General features: G+C 57.5%; 1 protein-coding gene across 1 annotated transcript in view; it reads right to left on the bottom strand.

The window, feature by feature from the left end:
• TAF4 (TATA-box binding protein associated factor 4) overlaps window positions 1-12,484 on the bottom strand; it is a 72,481-nt gene that overhangs the window by 20,004 nt on the left and 39,993 nt on the right. The window contains exons 3-9 of the mRNA XM_024750196.1: window positions 11,193-11,312; window positions 9,061-9,180; window positions 7,748-7,870; window positions 5,743-5,832; window positions 4,963-5,208; window positions 3,316-3,433; window positions 1,932-2,046 (exon numbers count right to left, since the gene is read on the bottom strand). Of these exons, the coding sequence (XP_024605964.1) occupies window positions 1,932-2,046; window positions 3,316-3,433; window positions 4,963-5,208; window positions 5,743-5,832; window positions 7,748-7,870; window positions 9,061-9,180; window positions 11,193-11,312 (932 nt within the window). The remainder of the gene's footprint in view (window positions 1-1,931; window positions 2,047-3,315; window positions 3,434-4,962; window positions 5,209-5,742; window positions 5,833-7,747; window positions 7,871-9,060; window positions 9,181-11,192; window positions 11,313-12,484) is intronic.

The raw sequence follows: 12,484 nt of genomic DNA, 5'->3' as shown, positions 1-12,484 counted from the left end.
CGCGGCATGTGGGATCCTCCCGGACCGGGGCACGAACCCGTGTCCCCTGCATCGGCAGGCGGACTCTCAACCACTGCGCCACCAGGGAAGCCCGAATCTGTTCTTTTAAAGGAAGACCCACCCCAAGGTACGGCAGAGTGGGAGTCTCTGCACACAGATGTCAATGCCAAGTTCACGGAGAGCACAGCACCTACTCACTGCTTCAAGGAGTTTGTTCTGTGAAACCCTTTTTAAATGATCTCACAGCATTATTTTTAATACAATCACAAACTCTCAGAAAAGCTGGAAGAACAGTACAAAGGGAAGTCCGTGAATCACTTGAGGGTGAGCGGCCGACCTGACACCCAACCCCCAACCCCCAGGACACGGCAGTGTGGCTCCCTGTGGACAGAGGCATCCCCTACGGAACCGGGGGGATGGCCTTTGAAACCGGGCCACCAGCCACGCGCAGACCCCCAGCTTTGGCTAACCGTCCCTATAGCGGCTCCCACAGCAAAGGGTCCAGCTCAGAACCACGAGCTGCGTTTTGCTGCCACGTCTCTGCAGCCCCTCCCTGACTCTCGTGCCCCTGACACCTGGAAGGTCACAGGCCAGCTGTTCTGCAGCGTGTCCTCATTTTCCCTCTGACGGACGTCCCTTTGTGACGAGCCGCGGGCAATGCACCTTTGGCAGGAATTTCACACGAGTCAGGGGCCTTGCTCACCCTGCACACGGAGCTCCAGCGCAGGGGCGCCCTGCCCGCTTCCCTGCGTCGGGGCGCCCCTCCCTCCCTGTGTAGTTACGAGGACCTCGGGGGAGGTGGTCTGAGACTGTGCAAATCCCGTTTCCCTAAACCACCCACTGACTCGTTTCTAGGGGCTCGGGTTCCTGTCTTATCCAGCAGGTACAATGTCACTACAGACACGGCTGGCGGGAGGGGGCTACTTGGGGGCTTCTGGGAACTCTGACACTTGAGCACTGCTCTCTGACCAAACAAAGTGCACTAACTCGTCCTGCACCCTCCTGACTCCGGCCTGGAATCAGCAGCCCCCTAAGGCACCCTGGCTACCGTGGGGGAAGCAGTTTTAAACGAGACCTGGGCGCTGGGTGTGCTGCTGCCATCACGGTGTCACCAATCCCAGGCCCCTCCAGTGGCAGAGCGGGCGGCTCCAGCCATAGCTTTTCCAGAGTATTCACAGCCGGACGTCCGACCCGACCCGACCCCACCGGGCTCGCCTCGTTTGCTCCTCTCTGTATTTCTAACTCCCTCACACCTGCAGGTGGACGCGTCTTCCCATCTCCGCCACCCGCCCTCTCCCTCGTGGATGTCCTCCCCACCCCTGCGGGCCCCCGCCCTCCGTGCCAGACTGTGCCAGCCACCCATCTCCTTGCCCTGCCTGGAGACCGACCCAGGCTCAGGCCACCACGGCTCCAGCACTGCCAACACCTGCCCTGCTCCCTAACAGCTTGAGGGATGAAGCGTCTGGGAAGGGAAGGGAAGGACCACCCAGGTCCCCCGACACATGCACTTTGCTACTGCTGGATCCGAACCAAAGGAGCCACTGCAGCCCTTCCTATGGCGATGCTCAGACCAGCTGCTCGTCAAGAGACCAAAGCACAGCATCTCTGAAGGTTCTGAGGTTGAAAGGAGGACACAGAAGCGTCCTCTGTTACGACTGTGATGCGCTCAGAAGGCTGAGCCATCGTATCACAGACACAAACCTCCCACTGGTTCGCGCGGAAAGTCAGGTGCTCTGCCATCCCACCCTGTGTCTGCGGCAAACGTCCCTGAGCCGCTCTGTGGGAAAGCACGCACACGGCGAGCGCGCGCACGTGCATGCGTGCGTGCGTGCGTGTGTGTGTGTAGGGAATGAACGCAGCCTCAAAGCACCAATGGCCACCGGGCGAGGCGCTTCCCTCCGGCGCCTCCAGAGCCACGGCCCGCCCCTTACCTAAACGAGCCCCCCCCGGGCTCCTTGAGCTTGTTCTTCTGTGCAGCGGCTGCCTGTGCCGAGACGGCAGAAAGAGCTTTGGCTCCAGGTAACACGGCAGGTTTCACCACAGGGACTGCAAAACAAGAGACGAGGGTATGCCCCCCGCACACGGACTCGGAGATGGAGACACTGCTGTCCCCGGTGCTAGGTGGGCTGCAGGGAGGGCCACTACTCCCAGCCCACCACAAGGAGGCTTCCTAAAACGTCAGAAACGTTGGGTTACTAACTCTAGATTAGAGTAAGAGCACAAGCGGCATCTCTCACGCATTTGCCTTCCTGTATCTCATCAAACTTTCTGGAATGTAGGAATGACTGCTGGTTAAGAGCCCAGTCCTGAATGTGTAATTGTAAACATCGTACTGCCCTGGGAACGCACTAACGCCACTGACTTGTCCACCTGTTCACGTGACTACAATGGCCAAGTCTGTGTCACGTGAGTTCCACCGCAATTAAAAAGCAGGGAGACAGGGCCCTGGGGAGAGCGGCCCGGCCGCCGGCCCTCACCTGGCTGCAGCTGGCTCAGCTGGACCTGCTGGGGCGTGGTGAGCACGATGCGGCTGTGGGGCTGCCGGAGCGCCACCATGGGCGTCTGTGTCAGCGTCACCTGCGGCGGCCGGATCACCTGGAGCAGAGCCCACGGGGCACGTGAGCTCACGTCCCACCCCCGCCCCCACCGCGGAGGGGGCTCCCACACCTGTTCCCTGCCCGGGGCGGGGGGCGGGCAGCCTTCCGGGAGGACCAGGAGGGTCAGCCGGGGACACTGCATCAGGCTGTAAGCTCCTGGGGGCAGATTAACTGCTCGGAAGCCACACGTGGGGCCCTGAGGCCAGCGCCTGGAGGACAGTGTTTGGTGAGCTTGCAAACCAGCGTGGAACAGACTTCTCCTCCCCAGATGTGAGCACAGGTGCCGGGGCGCCCCCTCAGATCCCTTCCAGAGCCTCTAGGGCTGGATCAGAATCCAGCTGCTGAAGTTTACGAAGGTCGCCTGGTGGGCATGCTCTTAACGTTACAGCGCACACGGGGAGGGATGGGTGGTGCCCGGGGCCGAGCTATTTCTGCAACAAAACCTATGAAAATTCACACTGTCCAGAACGAGCAGACACACGACTGCCTGCAGGAGGTTCAGGCCAAGATTTGCCACAAACTCAGGGAAGAGCCTCCAGGTTTCACGTCTCTACGGCCTTCAAGGGAAGCAGGTGATGGACCGGTGGTGCCCGACTCTGCAAGAGCGCGGCCGAGCTCCACCCCTCCAGTGAGGGGCATGCGAGCGAGCCCTGATCTCACACCTGCACTTTGGCCCGAAGCACGCGTGCACACACGCGCGCACGCGTCCGGCCCTCACCTGGCTGCAGCTGGCTCAGCTGGACCTGCTGGGGCGTGGTGAGCACGATGCGGCTGTGGGGCTGCCGGAGCGCCACCATGGGCGTCTGTGTCAGCGTCACCTGCGGCGGCCGGATCACCTGGAGCAGAGCCCACGGGGCACGTGAGCTCACGTCCCACCCCCGCCCCCACCGCGGAGGGGGCTCCCACACCTGTTCCCTGCCCGGGGCGGGGGGCGGGCAGCCTTCCGGGAGGACCAGGAGGGTCAGCCGGGGACACTGCATCAGGCTGTAAGCTCCTGGGGGCAGATTAACTGCTCGGAAGCCACACGTGGGGCCCTGAGGCCAGCGCCTGGAGGACAGTGTTTGGTGAGCTTGCAAACCAGCGTGGAACAGACTTCTCCTCCCCAGATGTGAGCACAGGTGCCGGGGCGCCCCCTCAGATCCCTTCCAGAGCCTCTAGGGCTGGATCAGAATCCAGCTGCTGAAGTTTACGAAGGTCGCCTGGTGGGCATGCTCTTAACGTTACAGCGCACACGGGGAGGGATGGGTGGTGCCCGGGGCCGAGCTATTTCTGCAACAAAACCTATGAAAATTCACACTGTCCAGAACGAGCAGACACACGACTGCCTGCAGGAGGTTCAGGCCAAGATTTGCCACAAACTCAGGGAAGAGCCTCCAGGTTTCACGTCTCTACGGCCTTCAAGGGAAGCAGGTGATGGACCGGTGGTGCCCGACTCTGCAAGAGCGCGGCCGAGCTCCACCCCTCCAGTGAGGGGCATGCGAGCGAGCCCTGATCTCACACCTGCACTTTGGCCCGAAGCACGCGTGCACACACGCGCGCGCGCGCACACACACACACACACGCACACGGCTCCACCTCCCATGGGAGCCTGTCTTCCTCACCACCAATCAAGGCAAGAACAAATGCAGACTTTAACTTGAGCAGGTGAGAGACCACCACCCTTCATGACTCTGACTGCCCGCCTGGTTATCACTCGCGCATTATCGTAAGACACACTCCACAACCTACGAAAGTGACGTGAGGACCTGCGTTGTTTTAATTTTTTTTAACCGTCTGTATAGGAACAAAATCCCTTTGAAATTTTTTTGAAAAACTAGCAACTGCCTTTCTACCCTGGGCGAACCCCACGTGCCTGCAGGAGCACATTCAATCCTAAACTCTTCCCAGCAGAGACACCCTTTTCTATGGCTACACGACCAGAAGCCTGGATCCCAACCACAGACAAATCCACCGTCAGCAGCCGCGCCTCCCGAGGACCTCCGAGCCCCAAACGACGGCTGCAGAGCTCGGTCCCAGACCACGAAACCTGACGTGTCCAGCGCCAAGCACTTAGCGTCAGCTTGGTGTATTTGGGCCATTGCTCCTAATCAAAGATAACGTCCAGCTAAAAGATCCACTACAAACACACTGTGTCCATTTAAACCAGGGACGCCCGAAACAGTACAGACAACGGACGTGCCAAAGGGCAAAAGTCAGTAGGCTTATTTCGTTTTACTGAGAAATAAATTTCGAAGCTGCAGGGCCTCGGCCCCTGGCTGACACCTCACTATTTCAGATCCCACCCCAGGTCCTCCCTGGCAGTCTCTCTGAGCCGCGGGCGGCCGGGCACGTGCGGGGGAGCAGGGCGAGGCTCTGGCCTCCATACCAGCGGCGTGGGCTGCCCCTGCTTGCCGACGCCCACCGGCGTGGGCTGCGCGAGGCTGATGACAGGGGGCTGGAGGGCACTGGTCACGGTGGCCGCCGTCTTCCCGGCTGTGCGCTGCACCGAGCCGCTGAGCACCACAGCCGTGAGCGCGGTGGTGGCCTGCGAGGCCGGTGGCGGCTGCTGCTGACTCTGCTGGATGAAGGCCGCGGAGTCGGGGGTCAGCTGTCTCAAGGCGGGCAAGCTCCTCTGGGCGGAAAGACAGACACAGGGTCGGCTCCCTCCTCCACTCAGAAAACACACGACCCTGAGAACACGTCCTCGGCCAAACAGCGTCGGTCTGGGGCCTTAAGGAGACGCCCCGCGACGCCGGGTGCCGGCGTCCCAAACCACTGTCCCCCGACTGCCACTGAGCAGGGTTACCCTCAGTGACAACTGGCTGCAATTTGTTTAAAAAACAAAGCAGAAGCGCCATTTCTGAAATGCAGTTAAGCGCATTACGGCAGCCGAGGCATCTGAGAGACACCCTCGTCCCAGCGGCACGGGGCCCCCGTCTGCGGGGAGAGGGCCCCTTGCAGTCCCCGGCTGTGACACAACATTGTGGCCTCAGTGGCGGGGGTCTCGTAACTTACAGAGAAGCCTCGAAAGAGAAAACTTAACCTTCTGTCTCAGGGGGCTTGAAACCTGCAAACGCACCGGTGACACCCGTGCAAGCCCACCCCTCCCCGGGACGCGCCCGCCCCTCCACCCGACGCTGGGTGCTCGCAGGCGGCTTCAAATTACCTTCAGGAAAGGCACAAGGTAAGGTTGAGGTGAAGAATTAAGTTCTCGGTATAACCTACTAGTGAAATCTTCTGCTTCGATTTTTCCGTCCTTAAAAATAAAATTCACATTGAAATTCCTCCACGAATACAAACGCGCACACGCATATCTTTATGCAGCATTTCTCTGGTCTCGCGCTTTACGACTGGCTGCTCCTCACGCCAGGTCCTGCACTGCACGAAGGTGCGGGGGGGCCCGGGGGCCACGTGCTCAGCTGACACCAGTTCCCGGGCGTGCGTGAGGCCCCCGGCCCTCCCTGTGCCCCGCCCCATCGGGGCTCACTGGCCCACCCCACGACTTCCCTACGCCAGCTCCCACGGGACATCTACGTGGCACCTAACCCACCGCACATCAGGCATTTTGCCAGGCGACAGACTAGCCTAAAAGTACCCTCGTGACCAAGTTGGAAGGTACCGCAGACCAGGGACACCCTTACCCAGAGAGACCACACCTACGCCGAGACCCCAGAGCAGCTGGGGCACCGGCGGGGAGAAGCGAGCACCCAGACGAGAGGGCCCAGACGCCACTCTGGAAACCAAAGCGAGCCAGGTGTGGGGACTGGGGGGCCAAGCCCGTGGCTGACTGGGCCCAGTTCAAGGTGGGAGCGGCCAGGGCTGCAAAGAGGTCCTGTAACAAGGGCGGAACGGGGGTCCCGGTGCCCTGACAAGGGCGCAGCACAAGGGGGACGGCACTGGGCTCATCCGGGGGTGGGGGGATGGATGCGGAGGGTCGACGAGATGAGCCCACGCTTCCAGCGCCGGGGAGGGACCACAGACAAAGGACCGTGGGAAGAAAGGGAACGGCGTTTATTTAATTAGAAATTTTCATTAGAAGGTAAAATTGTTATAATTAAAACAAACAAAAAGCTGGGAGTTCTTGTTCGTCGCAGGAGGTGAGATGATTTTTCAATCTTTGGGTTTCCTGAAAAGATTTAAGGAGCATCTGAAGCAATCATTTTTGCTTGTGAGAGCGGGACTTCATTCCTTTCTGGCCCCAAACCCACATGGTCTGCAGAGACGGCACAGAGCCAGCCCCTGAGGGTGGCACCCCTCCAGCTCAAGCCTCGGCACGGAAGGGAGGCTGCGAGCAGAGGGTCTGAGCCAGCGAACCCACCAGCAGGACAGAAAAGTCCAACAGCCCGTCTGCTGAGCCACCAGGTTTCCTTGCATAGAGAAACCAAGAGGAAAGGAAAACAGCAGGAAGGAGGGGACCCCCAGGTTACCAGCAACAACAGAGGCAGCTGCCACAGGTGGGCCTGACTGACGCTGACCAAGCCCTGCAGGCAACACTGGACTCAGCCTCTGGGCACCTGGGGGCTGCAAGGGATCCTGTGTTCGCAGGTTATGTCCAGGCATCCGTGCTAAAGTATTTATGAGACTGGGGAGGGGCTGTGGGTGGCAACGGGGGCACAGCAGATGCAAAGTCACATAAGAACTCATGACCGATGAAGCCCGCAGGTGGCCCAGAAGGGCTGTCACTCTGCTTTCCGCTTCTGTATCACTTAAAATCCTCCGTGAAAGGGACTTCCCTGGTGGCACGGTGGATAAGACTCCGTGCTCCCAACGCAGGGGGCCCGGGTTAGATCCCTGGTCGGGGAACTAGATCCCACATGCATGCCACAACTAAGAGTTCGCATGCCACAACTGGGGAGCCCACCTGCGGCAACTAGGGAGCCTGTGAGCAGCTAAGACCCCGTGCAACCAAACAGATAAATATTAAAAAAAAAAAAAAATCCTCCGTGAAAAAGGTAGAGCAGGTGGAGGAGCGAGCAAGGGCCTTTAAACACCCTCCATCTGGTGAATTTACATCGCTCCTCTGCGGCCAGCACGCTGTGAGGCTCCGAGAAGCCGGGCTGGCGAGCGGATGGCAGGGTGGTGGGCAGAGGGGCCCAGACTCCAGCCGCACCCCACCCCCATGGCCAAGTACAGCACTCTAAGGCAGAGGGGCCGGCGTACAGAGCTCTTACCAGCAGATTCTGTACCAGTTCTTTCACGTTAGCGGCTGTCTCTGTAGACTGTTTACCAGATGAAGCCAGTTTTATTAGCGTAGATAAAAAATTTTTACATTTCTTCACGTTCTCCATAGTTTCCTGGATAGAAGTTAAAAAGATGTAAGCAAAAAACTCTTAAAAGGCAGATTTTCATCACAGCTTTTAACTAAGACATGGGTATCATATAAGAAATGTGTATTTCTGGGCTTCCCGGTGGCCCAGCGGTTAAGAATCCACCTGCCAACGCAGGGGACACGGGTTCGAGCCAAGCCCAGGTCCGGGAAGACCCCACATGCCACAGAGCAACGAAGCCCCGTGCGCCTACTGAAGCCTACTGAAGCCCCTACTGAGCCTGTGCTCTAGAGTCTGCGAGCCACAACTACCGAGCCCGCGTGCTGCAGCTACTGAAGCCCGCGTGCCTGGAGCCCGTGCTCCGCAACAAGAGAAGACACCACAGTAAGAAGCCCACGCACCGCAACGAAGAGTAACCCCCGCTCGACGCAACTAGAGAAAGCCCGTGCACAGCAATGAAGCCCCAAAGCAGCCAAAAATAAATAAATAAATTTATTTTAAAAAAAAAAAAAGAAGTGTGTATTTCTTTTCTTAAACTTCTTTGAGGAAAATGCAGTAACTCTCACGGCCTGATGATGGGAGTATAAACCAGGACATGTGCTCCGAAGGTCCAAACCCAAGTTTACAGCTCACTCAGCCCAGCAATTCTACTTTTAGAAATGTAACTAATAACCAATAAATGTAAAAAAGATGACCTGTAAGACATTCACCTTGATATTGCTTATCATAAAGAAAAACTGATCCCTACCTAAGTGCACAAGAAAAGAAACTGAATTATGGCACAGATACTAAAGATGCTGAAAAACACTCAGCAAAGAAACGTGAAAAACATAAGTCATAAATAAAGCACGATCCCATTGGTTTAAAGATTCACACGTGTGCAGGACAACTGCTGGAGATAAATGTTAAGGGGGCAACGCTGCTGCTCTACGGGCCGCAACCGCCGTGCAGCCCGGCCCCCGTGTCACCCCTCTAAACACACCTGGTCTGGGTTCCATCCCACAGACGTCCCCCACAGCCCAAAAGCCTCGTGTAGGGTGGTGGACCCTTCCTGCGGCCCTGCAGAGACCACTGCCCTCAGACCCACTCATATGGAGCCGTGGAGACCCCAACGCATCCCCACGTCCGCGGCAGTGGCTCCCCCGGGCCGGCTGGCGCTCTGAGGCAGCACGAACCACACACACGGCCCCAAATCGCAGCCGAGAGGCGGCACTCACCGTGGCGGCTGTGGAGGTGGTGGTGGCCCCCGGGACCGTTCGCTGAGGTGTCCCCGTCTGAACAGCTGTCGCCGTCCCAAGTGAGGGTGTCTGGGCAGCGCCACCCAGAACAAGCTGAGGCTACGAGAAGCCAAAACACAAGGTAGATAGAGGCTGCGGGGAGACGGCCTTCGTGAGACTCCCTGTAGCAGGCGGGACCCCACGGGACGTGCGGCCTCAAGGGACCACACCAGCCCCGCGGCAGACCGTGTCCCCGAGGGCCACCTTCCTGAGCACCGAGGAAGCAGTATTTTGCAGCAAAAACTGACAGAAACGAAGCCAATGGCCGGGAAGAACCTGGTTGTCAGAAGTCGATCCTAGAAGTCACATGGTGACCAAAACAAATGATCTTTTAATAACCAAACCAGATCCCGTCTCAGAACTGAAAAGAACAAACAGAGAAACCAACTGAAAAGCCCGTCACCTGGCTTGTGCAGGCAGGCTGGTGACAAGGAAGCCAGGACGTCACATGCACACGGGCAGGCCGCCCCCCATGCGGGGGGCGGCACCAGGACTCGTCGGGGTCCCGGGCTCCCCCACCGCTGCCGGACCAACCTTTCTTTGCTGCCCCAAAGCGAGTCACATCCAGAAACATCCTGGAAAGGGGGTTTTCAGAGCAGGCGGGGACTCGATGTAGTTGGTGTTGGGAGGGAGGGGCCACTTTGCTAAACGAATATATTTAAGCCAACAAACAGCTAGACATCAAACAACAACTGTCCTCGGTCAAATTCCCGAGACTTCTAGTCTACGTGACCAATCAGGATGCAAACATTTACTGCTTTTTTTTTTAATTAGCACTTTTCCAATTTAAAAATGGAGCCTCCTCCAACTTTTTAAACGTTACTCTCTTATGACTTCGGAAGATAGGGGGCAGTGTAACCCCAAGCATGACTGGCCTGCGGCTCTTCTAAGCAACCAGGCCCCAGGCCGGGCAAGGGACTCGGACAGCACGGCCGCTAAGGCAGGGGGTGGGCGGGCAGCTGTCTGCACCCCCAGGCTGTGGACACTGGTTTCACGGGAGGAGTCGAAAGAGATGATGGGCTCTTCCTTTATTATCTGTGTATTTCACTTGTAACGTTAAGCATGTATTACTTTTTAAACTACAAAATGGCAAATAAAAAACTTCAGAGGAGAAACATAAAAGAACTGACCAACAGCCATCTTTGGGCAGCAAAAGGGGAAGAGCAGAGCTGCTTCGGGACACCCAGAAACAGCCAGGGCACTTCCAATTCTTGGGAGTTTTCCTTTACATCAAACTTTATTCCTCACACTTGCTTCTACTGGTCAGATGAATACACGTTTCACCTGGATGATTCTGAGATTGTGGGAACCTATGTTGATAAACTTATTTTCTACTAAATCTCATGCAAAAGCTGACCATGAGCTTCACTGCCTTCTCAGAAAAGGTTCCTTTCACTATAACTGAAGTTCAGATGCGCCAATCAGACTGAACTCGGGCCAGAAGACCCCGTCTCAGGAAGTGCCGCTGCCTGGGCAGCTCCTGTTGCGGGAGGCCACTGAGTTCAGTTACTTGGGACCCAACTGCTCCTCCAGCTGTTCTGAAAAGCAATGTCACGGCTGCAGACGCCAAAAGGCAAAGGAGGACAAGACCAGGCTGAGTGGAGAGAGCACTGGACGAGGTGCGGCTGCAGAGAGGCCGGCCGAGGCCACACCGGGACAGGGGTCCGGAGCCTCTCACACCGCACGTGTCCGCGCCCATCAGGGAGGGGTGTTGTGAGAATCGCACGCACGAACGCACATACACAGTGAGGACACGTTCTCCTCGGTGCAGCAACAGTTCGCGAGCAACACACGCACACTCTGTCTCTCTCTCTCTCTCTCCCCCCACCCCCACCCCACGCGCTGTAGATCTTCTCTGCTTCACAGATGCAGTTACTAAGGCGACGTTTTCAATTGTACTTCCGGCACAGCGGGAAGCTTTTAAGAATGTTGCTGGTGTTAAACTCTATGCGACTTTAAAGAAAAGCAACTGATCTACGCTGCGTTCCCCAAACTCCAAAACTTAGCATCCAGCACCCAAACCCGCGAGGCCTGACCCCTGCGCCACGGGCACCACGGAGCCCCGGCCTCACCTGAAGCCCGGGAGAGCGCTGCAGCGCGGTGCTGGGCTGCGCCGTCGTCTGGGCCTGAGACACTTGCTTGAGTATGGTCGTCGGGGTCACCTGCCGTGCAATAATGGGGGTCCCGGGTGCCTGAAAAACAAGGAGGGGTCGCCTAGAAGGAGAGACAAGTGAAAGGAGCTCCCAGCACCTGGCGCACCCAACACTCCATCCTCTAGTACAGAGCCAGCGCGCTCAAGGGCCCCCAGGCCAATCACCAGCCTCAGGGAAGGCACCCTAAGTCTAAACTTTCCTTAACAAGTAAAAGTGTATGATCGGAACCTCCATCGTATAAACTGTAATACACTCCTTAACAAAGTCTCCGACCTGGTCTTTAAGGAACGCATATAACCTGGGAAATCAATACTTCTGTGGATTTCTTGTATTCTTGGCCACAAGCGCCAAAGAAGTAACAAAGGCACTACAGTAAGAGGCATGTGTTCCCTGGGCCTAAAGACCGGTCACTGTGCTGCAGAAAAGGAAGTAAACGGGACACTTACAACGAACTGTCCTACATAGTTAGGGTACATAAAGTGAAATATCCCACATCTGCGTCTTACTGCACAAACCTCGGCAGACCCTGAACACTGCTCTGGATCTTCAGTCAGGGGAGGGCCCTTTGTGAGTCCCCACGCACGCACACGCCCTGTCTACAGCACAGGGGTCTCAACTCCAGAGGAACGCGGCTGAAATCAACGGAGAATAGAGTTTTCCAGATCTTCCTCGTCTCCATGTTAGTCTCTAACCAGCCAACTGGCTCAGAACAGCAGAACGGCAGCACGAGACAGAAAGGCATCAGAGACAGAGTAGGGAGTAGGGAGGTGATGTGCAGGCATGGACCCAAATGGAGACTGAGAGGCAGAACCCTGGGGGGAGGGGCAAGTCCCAGGCACTGGGCTTCAAGCATCCAACCCATCCTCCCTCCACAACCCCAGGGGGCCACAGCCTCAGGGGTCAGGGCAGGCAGTAACCCCTAAAGGCTTCAATGTCTGCGGGGGGAGAGGGGAGTACTGTTTAACATAATCCTGTAAAGTTCTTCCACGCCTCCCTGGTAGTGACGGCTGACACTTGCTCAGCGTTCCCTCTGTTCCACTGTCCTAACTGGTCCCCGTGACAGCCCTACGAGAGCAGCACCGGCGGGATCTCCACGTTGCACAAGGGAGGAAACTGAGGCCCGGGAAGGTGGCGTCACAGGAGAGAAGGGGAGGGCCCAGACGGGGTACAGGCGGCAGACCCCAAGCTCCTCCCGCGGCATGTGGGCTCTG

This window comes from Neophocaena asiaeorientalis, unplaced genomic scaffold, assembly GCF_003031525.2.
Source record: "Neophocaena asiaeorientalis asiaeorientalis breed wild unplaced genomic scaffold, Neophocaena_asiaeorientalis_V1.1 scaffold606, whole genome shotgun sequence".
In the NCBI taxonomy this organism is placed as follows: Eukaryota; Metazoa; Chordata; class Mammalia; order Artiodactyla; family Phocoenidae; genus Neophocaena; species Neophocaena asiaeorientalis.
Note: the sequence above shows the minus strand (reverse complement) of the source record. Positions and strands in the feature narration are given on the sequence as shown.